The sequence below is a fragment of the Mustela nivalis genome (assembly GCF_964662115.1).
Source record: "Mustela nivalis genome assembly, chromosome: 7".
Lineage (NCBI taxonomy): Eukaryota > Metazoa > Chordata > Mammalia > Carnivora > Mustelidae > Mustela > Mustela nivalis.
This window is the reverse complement of record NC_139026.1, coordinates 63009891-63022003: the sequence shown is the minus strand read 5'-3', so window position 1 is coordinate 63022003 and position 12113 is coordinate 63009891. Positions and strand designations below refer to the sequence as shown.

The window sequence follows — 12113 nt, the reverse complement described above, 5'->3', positions numbered from 1 at the left end:
CTATGCCTATCAAAAACGGTCCCTTGGGCGCCTGGGTGGCTCAGTGGGTTAAGCCGCTGCCTTCGGCTCAGGTCATGATCTCAGGATCCTGGGATCGAGTCCCGCATCGGGATCTCTGCTCAGCAGGGAGCCTGCTTCCCTCTCTCTCTCTCTGCCTGCCTATCTGTCTACTGTGCACTCTCTCTGTCAAATAAATAAATAAAATCTTTAAAAAAAAAAAAATAAATAAAATCTATAAAAAAAAAAAAAAAACGGTCCCTATACATCTCCTTTGTAGGACCTGGTTGAAACACACACACTAGATAGAGTTTATGCTTCATTTTTAAATAATTAGTATCACAAAAATGTTGTAAAAACAGTACAGAGAGTTCCCATATTCACAGCTTCCCCTAATGCTAACATTATATGTAACCAAACTAAGACATGAATATTGGTACAATACTATTAACTGAACTATAGACTGATTTCACCAGTTTCCCCCCTTATGTCCTTTTTCTCTTCCAGGATCTAATCCAGGATCCCAAACTGCATTTGGCTGTCATTTTGGTCTTCTCCAGTCTATGACAGTTCCCTAGCCTTTCCCCATTTTTCATGACATTGGCATTTTTGAAGAGTATTAGTCAATTATTAGGTGGATTATTCCTCAGTTTGGATATTTCTGATGTATTCCTATGGTTAGATTGTAGTTATACATTTATGACAAGAATACTACAGAAGTGATATACTGGTTTCAGTGTATCACAGCAGGGGGTACATGATGTTATGTCTTATTACTAGTGATGTTAATCTTTTTTTTTTTTTTTTTTTAAAGATTTTACTTATTTATTTGACAGAGATCACAAGCAGGCAGAGAGGCAGACAGAGAGAGAGAGGAGGAAGCAGGCTCCCTTCCGAGCAGAGAGCCCGACGCGGGACTCGATCCCAGGACCCCGAGATCACGACCTGAGCCGAAGGCAGCGGCTTAACCCACTGAGCCACCCAGGCGCCCCTAGTGATGTTAATCTTGAGCACTTGGTTAAGGTGGTGCCTGCTGGGTTTCTCTACTGTAAGATTATTTTTTCCTTTTAATTATTAAATTCTTGGCAGAGATACTTTGAGATTATGCAAACATCCTGGTTTCACCTTAAGCTTTCAACCATAAATTTTTCTACTTCATTCTCCTACATTTATTAATTGGAGGTTTCTGTATGAAAGAGCTATCCTGGGGCACCTGGGTGGCTCAGTCGTTAAATGTCTGCCTTCGGCTCAGGTCATGATCCCAGTATCCTGGGAATCAGGCTCCTTGGGAAGCCTACTTCTCCCTCTCCCACTCCCCCTGCTTGTATTCCCTCTCTCGCTCTCTCTCTCTCTCTGTCAAATAAATAAATAAATAAAATCTTAAAAAAAATAAAAGCTATCCTGCTGCTCTTATTTTTATTCACTTAGTTCTTTATATCATAATAGACTCATGGATATTTATTTTACTCTACAGAATATGTGCCAGTACTATTAGTTATTATGTTGCTCGAACTGCTTCAGCTTTAGCCACTGGGAGCTCTTTTAGGCTGGCTCCTGTGTCTTTAATATATGATGCCCTTCTTTCTGAGCACTTTCTTACTTTTTGACACTGAATATTCACTAGGCTCATCCAGTATTTTCCATTCCCCAGTCCTGGAATCAGTCACTGCTCTGGGGATCCCTGATTCCTTTCATTGGAGGATGGTATTTAGAAATCAGTATAAGGGTGCTAGATGTACTAACTGCTATTTTAGGGCATTACTACTTTTAGGCCTTCTAGGTGGAAAGAGCTTGGAAATAAATCAGTGATTGACAGGCGTAGGAAACTGGGGGGAAGGAATGACTCAAGAAGTAGCACCAGAGAATTCTGGGGTAATGGAACTATTCTGTATCATGACTATGCATTTGTGAAAATGCACAGAACTACACACTAAGAAAGTATGAATTTTACTGCACCTACATTAAAAACAAAAACAACCAGAATATAAGGAGAACAAAAATGGAATACAGATTAACAAATGAATCTAACTGTATTACAAATGAGTAATATAACTACGCTGAAGATAGAGGAGAAAAAAAAATCTGAATTTTGGAAATCAGTATTTTGACTGTATGCTGAAAAGCTAAACACAGAAAACTAGAACAGTATACACGCACTATACTTATTTAGTAAACTTGTTTCTTCTTCTTACAGGGTTATAGGTTAGTAATTCTGAAACTCTTATGGATATACTAGGATTGCACAAATAAGTAAATATAGCGTAGATAATGAAAGCCAAGTTTCTCATGATGGGAGAAAGAAATTACAAATAAGAAGGCTAGGGGCACGTGGGTGGCTCAGTCCTTAAGCATTTTTCTTTGGCTCAGGTAATGATCCTAGGGTTCTGGGATGAAGCTCCCCATTGGGGCTCCCAGGCTTGGAAACCTGCTTCTCCCTCTCCCACTCGCCCAGCTTATGTTCCCTCTCACGGTGTCTCTGTCAAATAAAAAAACAAAAACCAAAAAACAAAAAAACACCAAAAAACAAGTAAGAAGGCTTGAATGGTCCCTGTGGTACTGAATTGGAATCCTAGATATCACTTGAATTCATGGTTTAAAAAGAATTGTCTGGGGTGCCTGTGTGGCTCAGTTGGTTAAGTGTCTGCCTTAGGCTCAGGTCATGATTTCAGGGTCCTGTGGTTGAGCCTGTGTTGGGCTCCTTGCTCTGTGGGGATCCTGCTTCTCCCTCTCCCCTCTGTTCATGCTCTTTCTCACTCGCTCTCTCACAAACAAAAAATAAAATCTTAAAAAAATAATAAAATAAAAAGAATGGTCTGTGTGGTATATAGAAAACATATAACAAAGTTAGAAACAATAAATATAAACACACAGACACACACATATACATGTATAAGTATACACACATTTGTTTCTAGGCCTATTTTGGGTTCTTTACATTTACTACCTCACTGAATATTTTTATTTTATTTTATCTTTTTTTTTTTTTAAGATTTTAAAGTTTATTTTAGAAAGAGAGACTGAAAGAGAGAGAGAGAGAGACGTGCTTGCACAGGTCAGGAGAGCAGCAAAGGGGGAGGAAGAGAGACAAGCAGATTGCACACTGGGCCCCAAAAGGAGGCTCAATCTCACAACCCTGAGATCACGGGCTGAGGTGAAACCAAGTGTCAGACACTTAACTGTGTTAACTTAAGTGAGCCACCCAGTGTCCCTCACTGAATCTTTACACCAACCTTTTGAGAGAAAGACTGTTACTATCCCATTTTACAGGTGAGAAAACTGGGAGTATAAGTAATGGGGATATGGAGGACTGTTTGATAGAGCTCAAACAGCAACCTCTGCAGGCTGGTTCCAGAGCCTGAGGTCTTAACCAGGAAGCTATACTGTCTCTTATGATGTAAAGGAGTATATCTAAGTAGGACACCCCCTCCCTGAAGAACAACATCATGAAGGAGATAAAGGTAAATAAGCAGGAAACCAGAAGGAGTAGGACAGCCTTGTGTGATGTGACCATCTCCTAATTAAAGTTTTAAAAGTCTGGATCTACTATGAAATCACTGTAGAATACATATTGTTTCATTTTCCCATTAAGATATCTAGAAATCATTTTCCTCTCATAGTTACAACTATTCTTCTCATGCTGGCCATCAAAAGGAATCACAGGATTCCTTGAGAGCAACTATAGTTTGTCTAGCAAGGAAAAAGGACACTGAAGATATAAAAATATAAATTAATTAAGACAACAAAAACTAACATTTATTTATTTTTTGTTTGTTTTAAAGATTTTATTTATTTATTTGACAGAGAGAGGCAGTGAGAGAAGAAAGACAAGCAAAGAGAGGGAAAGCGAGAAGCAGGCTTGTCACCGAGCGGGGAGCCTGATGTGGGGCTCTATCCCAGGACTCTAGGATCACCACTCAAGCTAAAGGCAGACACTTAATGGCTGAGCCACCCAGGTGTCCCTAACATTCACTGAACCTTACTATGAGCCAAGTATTTCTTAAAACTTTTTATAGTAGTGGACTAACTCATTTAATTCTCGTAACAATCCTATAAAATAGAGAACGGTTTTTATCTCTATTTCAGAGATGGGAAAATTGAGGCACAGAGAAGTTATAAAAGTTGCCCAAAGTCACACAGTTCAAGCAGTAAAGCCAGGATATATAACCACTGCACTAAGCTACCACTCTTAAGAGCTGTGCTTTTCAGTTGCAAGTATCTGACAAATCAAATAAACATCAATAATTAATATTAAGAAAGCAATAAACCATAAAAGGAAAGTTAAGTGTTCTAATGTTATAACATTGACTACATATTTTAAGAGCTAAGTGTTGTACCTAAAATGTTTAAAAGAAAAAAGCCTCTGTCTTCCTCATTCAATAAATCTATTTTATTTTATTTTTTTAAAGATTTTATTTATTTATTTGACAGACAGAGATCACAAGTAGGTGGAGAGGCAGGCAGAGAGAGAAGGAAGCCAACTCCCCACTGAGCAGAGAGCCCGATCTGGGTCTTGATCCCAGGACCCTGGAATCATAACCTGAGCCGAAGGCAGAGGCTTTAACCCACTGAGCCAGCCACCCAGGCGCCCCAATAAATCTATTTTAGATAGCTCAATGCTTTCTAGTGATTTCTATGACCAGTAATTGCAACTGATAATTCTCAGATTTGCATTTGCTTCAAATTAAACCTACTTAAGAGCAGTTTCTCTGCCAAGTAACTTGTCATTATTTTTTTGGTCTGTGTCTGTGGCAACAGGTATTTAGGGAGGTTTTAAAAAATGAACAAAGAAATCAGAAAATAATTGAGCTACTTTAAAACTCTTCTCAGTTCATTTTTCCCTTTGAATTTAATGTCAGGAGAAAAATAACAGTATAAAAGTAAAATAAGCAAGTTTATAAAAAATGTTTTCCTCAGAATACATAAGCAAAAAAAACACATAGCCATAATCATTTGAGTAATGTAATGAAAGCCATAAATATTTGACAGTTATCATCAAATGCTAGCATATATACCTCATGTCTTGGATAAGAGAGACCCTGAGTGTTGGCAACATAACTCCTGAGTCAGATTTTCTTCTTTCTGGTCCAAGGGCAACTATGTAAAAAAAAAAAAAAAATCAGCAAAGTATTAGAAAAATAATAGCAAAGACAAAAAAAAAAACCAAAACAAAACAACTACATGGTTCACATTCTATAAATAAATTTATTTTATATTTTCAATTTACTTTGATAAGAACTAAGCTCAATTTTCCCCATCTGAATGGTGCTCCTTTATTAATACAGTAAAAGCTATATTCTTTCTAATTAATCTGAGGCTGCATTTGCAAATTTAAAATGAGTCATAAAAGCCCATTTAGCAAATAATGCAATGTGTGCAAAGTCTGGCCATGAAGACCAGTTATTTTCTAAACTTACTCATTCTAATAGCTCTGGCTAACTATAAGAAAGCAATGTCTATAAGTTACTAAGTATGTCAATTATCTCTGGGCTCATGAACTGCAATCACATAATTTCCTTCACTGTGAAAGAGTGCTTAAAATGGAAAATCTAAGAGTCTGGTACTCTTTGGTCTGGTAAGTTTCTACTTCAAAGTTCAGAATCCAAAGTACAGTGTATCATGCAAAGTGAGTAATCTAAATGGACATTAAGAAGTATAATGTCTGTGAGTCATTCTCTTTGGAGCTTGAATGGTTAACATTTATAAAAGAAGGAAAGATTGTTCCCTTATACAGCCATAGCTAAGCAATCATTTGTTAGCTAATGTATTGCAGTTGGGAGAGCTCCATCTCACTTTAAATGGGATGCTGTGGAATCCTGTGCCCCCTTTATCTCCATTTTCCTATCTGTGAACGAAAAGGAAATTAAAACATCACACTTTGCAAATACACTGATAACATTAGAATTTAAGTTGTGGGCTTTACTCTATAGTAAACATACATTTTCTCAGTTTTTAGATCCAGCTTTGGAGAAGCTATGGTCCAGTGCCGAAACATACAGGTATATGAAGCTGGCACTGAACATTTTGGGGTCTTAGGATTTACATGTTTCCTGTGTTTCGGTACCAGTGAAAGTGGCTGGGCTGATACTTAGCAGGTATGAATGAGCACTGATAGGGCTGCCAGGACAAAGAGACTGTGGCCAAGCCAACCAAGAGACAGTTCTTTTGAGTGCCTTCCACACCAGGTGGGTGATAAATAGGCCATGGAGTTTTCAATGGGTTACCAAAAACACGGCTTTATCTTGATTATCTTGGTATCCAGGAGGTAACAGACACCAAGGAAACTGTTCATTGGCTTGTGGAAAATGTGCTATGTTAGTCTTCCTGTCTGAGACTCTCACCATTGAAGTATGTTGTTAATGAAAGTACACCTCTCTTTCTGAGGAGAAAGTGAAATAGTAGAGAACACTTCTACCAGATGACTAGATAGCATAAAAGAGGGCCACATCAGTGGTAAGAAATAGGTGGAAAAGAGAAAAAAAAATCATGAGGCAGGTGAAAGGAACTGAAACCATAATCAGCAATGTGGCTAGAGGGAGACATGACTAGAAGAAGCAATCTTGCCTCTGGAAGCTGAGAGCAGGCAAGAGGCTTAATAAAAGAGGGGCCTGTCATTTAAAGAGCAGCAGCACCCACAGTAAGAGCACTCACAGGCCCAAGCATCTTCCGGGCATTCTATTTTGGAACCCTATTTTCTCCACTCTTTGCTGATCAATGTTTCTTAAACATATGATGTACTTCTTTAAAAACCTTTTTAAAAATATTTTATTTATTTACTTGCCAAAGAGGCAGGCAGACAGAGGGAGAAGCAGGCTCCCTGCTGAGCAAGGAGTCCTATGATGGGTAACTTGATCCCAGGTCTGAGCTGAAGGCAGCCCCTTAACCACCTGAGCCACTTAGGCTCCCCCATATGATATACTTTTTATGTCTCCATGTGATTGGTTGAAGTCTTTAGCTCATCCTTTTAACACTTCTGTATCTTTCTTCTTGTTTACAGCCTATTTAGCCATTTTAGATAGAGAGCACTTTAGCTTAATAGTTAAGAACATGGCTTTCTCAAACCCTACAGAGAACTTAACAGCTCAACAACTTTGGGTGAGTAATTTAACCTCTCCAGGATCAGTTTTCTCATCTGCAAACTGGGGTCAATAGCAATACCTACCTTATTCAAACAGATGCAAAACACTTAAGAATATTGCCTGGCTCCAAGTAAGTTGTCAATAAATAAAATAAAATGAAACTTAGCTTTAGTTTTGCCTCTTTGTGCAATCTTTCCTAAATATTCTCCCTTCCCAAGGTACACTGTTAGATGTTGTTCCCTCTAATAGGACCTGTTAAACTGAACACATAATATAACCTTAGCATAATTTAACATTTCTGTTACTATTAAACTGTATGTCTCTTGAAGCTCAGTCATATCCTTTTCTTAGAATACCTACAGGGGGGGAAAAAAACGGAATACCTACAGGGCCTGGTGGAGACCACACACTACATATGTGCTCAACAAACACTCATGGAGGAAGATAAGATTATTCAGGGCCAGATGGCGGAGCCTTAAATGACAAATTAGAAATCTGCAGTACTCCTAGGATGGCAGGAAGGATTCTGAAAAGAATGCTATGCTCCTGAGTGCTTTTTTAGTTAGTTAACTAAAGAAATTAGTTAACTAGAGAAATAAGGGGAGATGAGCTAGAAGTTATTTCAGGCCAGCTTATGGATGAACTAAGACCATGGCAGCCAGGGAGAACAAAGAGGAGAAATATGCAGTGGAAAAAAAACCCAGAACTTAATGACTTGATATAGAAAGTGAGCAAGACTCAAGAGTCAAAAACAATTAAGTATGAATGTGAAACGATTTAATAAAAATTATCTCATTGAATTATTACTTTCCTTTGGATCTGTTCATCTCAATGTTGCAAATGAAGATGCCAAACCTCAAAGAGGTCAAGAAACCCGCCCAGTTGTACAAGTTCATCAAAAGGGACAGAATGTTCTGATGTCATGTCCACTGGGCTTTCTGTTATATTACAAATGACTTTCTGGCTTTGAAGCTTGATTGAGAGAAGAGTACTGATGCCATTAAATAATGTGGAGAGAAGCAGAAAGCCTAAGAGGGACAGAGGGAGAGGTACTGAGATAGTTAGTTTGTTTTCAAATTTGGTGAGTTTGACATCGCACTGGATATCACAAATGGATGTGTAGGAACTAGGGCCGGAGAAAGAGATTAGTGAATAATCTGCTAACCAGAAAGTTGGAGGATGACATGGGAGGTAGTCAATAGTAGTTATATTATGGTTTGAATTATGTCCCTCGAGAAGACAGAGAAGTTCCATCTTATTCGGAAATAGGGTCTCTGCAGATGATCAAGTTAAGATGAGGTCATTAGGGTGTGCCTTAATCCAGTGTGAGTGGTAGATGACCTTATAAAAGGGAAATGTAGACACAAAGACACAAGTAGAGAAAAGATGATGTAAGGATACTTGGAATATGACATTTAAGGGCCAAGGAATTTCTGAGATGACTAGAAGCTAGAAGGGGAGCATGGGACAGATTCTCCTTCACAAGCCTCAGAAGAGACCACCCTTGCTGACACCTTGATTTTAGACTTCTAGCCTCTGGAACTGTGAGACAATAAATTTCTGTTGTGTAAGCCACCCAGTTTATGGTACTTTATTATGGCAGCCCCTGGAAACCAATACAGTAATTTATTAGTGACTCTGGAGGGAACAATTCAGAAGTCTGTGAGCCCAAAGCAGTTGAAATGAGGGAAGCCATACATTTCACTTAGAGATCTAAATTCTAAGGTTTCCATGAAGTCTACTCCAGAAGAGAAATTTATATGAAGTCTACTCCAGAAGAGAAATCTATACACTAGTTAAATGTATACATATATTCCTACTTCTCATTTCAACAAACTTAAATGTAATAGGCTACTTTCTCCTTCAGTATAAACACTTGTGGATTTAATATTTAGCCACAGGAATTCTTTTTGTGTGTCTGCGTGAATCAAAGCTGCTACAGAGGCAGCAAGTTTGCAGAGCACAGACACTGTATGTATTGTTTTTATAGAATCATCTATAGTCTATAGGCTGGTAAGTAAAGATAAACTTTTTGTAAAGTGAGTTCTACGTCCAATGTGGGGTTTGAACTCAGGATCCTGAGATCAAGAGCTGCACACTCTACTGAATGCTAGGCACCCCAACAGAAAAAAAAATTTATTTGAGAGAGAGAAAGAGTATGCAAGTGAGCCAATGTGTGTGGGGGGGTGTTCCAGAGGGAGATGCACACTCCCCACTGAACAGGGAGTCTGCTAGACTAGGATCTCAATTCCACGACCCTGAGATCATGACCTGAGTCGAAGGGAGATGCTTAATTGACTGAGCCAGCCAGGCACTCCTCTAAAATAGAAAAATTTTGATGAAGATAATTGAAGAATATCTCAAATTCTTGGGCTAGACCCAGAATAATATTTTAAAGCAGTTTTCCACCCTCTCTGGCATCCTACTCCACTCCCTGCCAACTGACTTAAAAATCCATGTAAAGTTTAGTGGAACCTTGCCCAAAGATGCAAGGTTTAAGAACAGCACCTATGTCTAAGTGGCCAACACTTTTAAGGCAGAAACTTCTGGGTAATATGTCAAGAACAGTCTTCTTTCTAGGATCAACTGCATTCTGAGATCTTGTCCCTGCAACAGGACTGTGAACTTCTAGATGCAGTGACTTGGTCAAAATTAAGACAGTCTGAAAGACATGGAGGAAACTTAAATCTGTGTTACTAAGTGAAATAATCTGTTACCAAGTGAAGCCAATCTGAAAAGGCTACATACTACATGATTCTTAACTATACTGCATTCTGGAAATAGCAAAACTACAGAGAGAATAAAAAGGCCAGTGGTTGCCAATGATTAGGGGAAAGACATGGATAAATAAGTAGAGCACAGAGAGTATTATTACGGTGGCAAAACTACACTGATACTATAATGGTGAATCCATACTACTATACATTTGTTTAAATCCACAGAAGGTACAATACCAAGAGTGAACCCTAATATAAACTATGGGCTCTGGGTGATGATGTGTCAATGTTATCAACTATAAGAAACGTACCACTTTGGTACACCACTTTGATATGAGGGAGGCTACGCATATATGGGGAAGTATATGGGAAATCTCTGTACTGTCTGCTCAATCTTGCCACGAACCTAAAACTGTTCTAAAAAATAAAGTCCATTAAAAGAAATTAAGGTAATCTACCCGCTATGGTCTTCTTGTTAAGACAGACTTTTTCCTTTCTTCTACAACCCTTAGAATATCTCTGACTCCTGTTTTGTGTTGCTTCAGAAGGAAGAATAATGATCTATCCCAAAATCTCATCCTGGCTCAATGTTAGTAACAGCAGTGTCCAAACCTATTGTGAATTTCTAAGCACACAGAGCATCTCTCCTTGATATGAAAATACAGACTGTTTATTACCATTAATTAGGATGCTTAACAGTTGGTAAACAGAAGTATTTTTGGGGGAAAAAATAACCCCACTCAGATTTAAAAGCAGAAAAATCAATAAACTGCTCATTTCTATATAATTAGACACACTGCTTCTCAATAATGAAGTATTTTATTTTTAAGCTAATGTTTTTATATTTCATACTGTCATATTTTAAAAATCCTAACTTTGTGGGCTGAATAATCAGAAGTGTTAGGGCAATATTTATAATAAAACCCACTCTTCCTAACAGTCAGTAAATTTGATTTCAAAAGCTACATGGCTTACATTAATCCTACTTAGGATCAGTAAAATATTCAGCCTGTTGTTCATACTTCATGTGTTTACTGTATTCTCACTAGCCCTTCATCAACACTTGATAGTGCAGCACAAATAAGTGACTGCATGAAGCTTTGACATATTTGATACTTCTTAGCCTTGACTTCAGAGTTTTGCTGATCCCTCTACTGACTAATAAAAGGGAACTGCTAACAGCTGAGTCTCTGATAGCCACCTCAACCACCCAACATTTGACCAGCCAGAGCCATGAAGCTGCTGGTGTTGCCTGGCAGCTGCTCAACTTAACAGCTGGACATTCTGCATGCCATCTTTGGTGAAAGAGCCAAATACTTCCATCTCCCTGCCTTACTTAAGTAGGCTTGGTTTTCCAATGTTTCATCCCTACAAATAGCTACTTCTTCCTAGAAATTTATTTTTTCTAATTAGGGTAAGCTATCTGGGTTATGGTCTTATAATCTGAAGAGCTAAATTTTCTATGAACACAGCTAAGGCATACACCAATGCATTTTTACTTTTCTCAACAGAAAAAGGGGCAAAGGAGTTGGTTACTACAAAATGCTTTTAAACTTGATTTCAATTTTTACAAATGTAGTTATATCTTGGGACATCAGAACCTTGACATTCTGTTTAGTGGAATTTCACGTTAATGCAGTATCAAGTTCATATTCCTAGCTGTCTCAGTAAATACCTTTAAAAACTAGGTTTCCAACAATCAACACCACATTTAGGGTAGTAGTGCAATGAGGGGAATGGAAATAGGCTGTGCTTCAATCATATTTGCAATGCTTTCTTAAGCTGGTGGTTGGCTTTTAAGTATTATTTTTTTTTACATTTCTGAATGTCTAGAATTATCCATAATTTTAGAAAAGGTTCCCAAATTGCTGATTCAGTATAAAACATTTTTTATCTATTAACTTTCCACCATTACTACTACTTTTTGTGAAATAGATGGTTATTTTATATAAAGAAAAATATATGGAAGGCAGAACATCTAGGAACCCCACATAACTCTAATGAGCTGAAGTATAATAACACTTCTATTATGCGATGTTTTGCTAGAAACTGAAGAAATCTGACTCCTGAAGACTTTTGAGACATATATACATATTATTAATGATGGTTGTAAAACTTCTTTAAGAAAAAAACCCCAGTATACACTACACTCTAACACTGGCAAGAGTTAAGGTATACTTGTATGATCCTTTACAATTCATTAGGTGTTTCCACATGTTATCTTACTTAGTCAACATTATAGTTTTACATAGCTTAACGTTATTTTCCCTGTCTTATGGATGAGGAAGCTGAGAGTCAGAAAGGTCGAGCGACTTTTCTCACA

The 12113-nt window shown here is 37.9% G+C and overlaps 1 protein-coding gene across 6 annotated transcripts in view; it reads right to left on the bottom strand.

Moving 5' to 3' along the window:
- The window catches only part of DENND5B (DENN domain containing 5B), a 184878-nt gene that overhangs the window by 34937 nt on the left and 137828 nt on the right, over positions 1-12113 (bottom strand). For all 6 annotated transcript variants that reach the window (XR_014314193.1, XM_082740656.1, XM_082740655.1 and 3 more), the window contains one exon: positions 5010-5091. Coding sequence is in view for 5 of the 6 variants with exons in the window: in XM_082740656.1 (XP_082596782.1) it covers positions 5010-5091 (82 nt within the window). In the remaining variant the exon portion in view is untranslated. The remainder of the gene's footprint in view (positions 1-5009; positions 5092-12113) is intronic.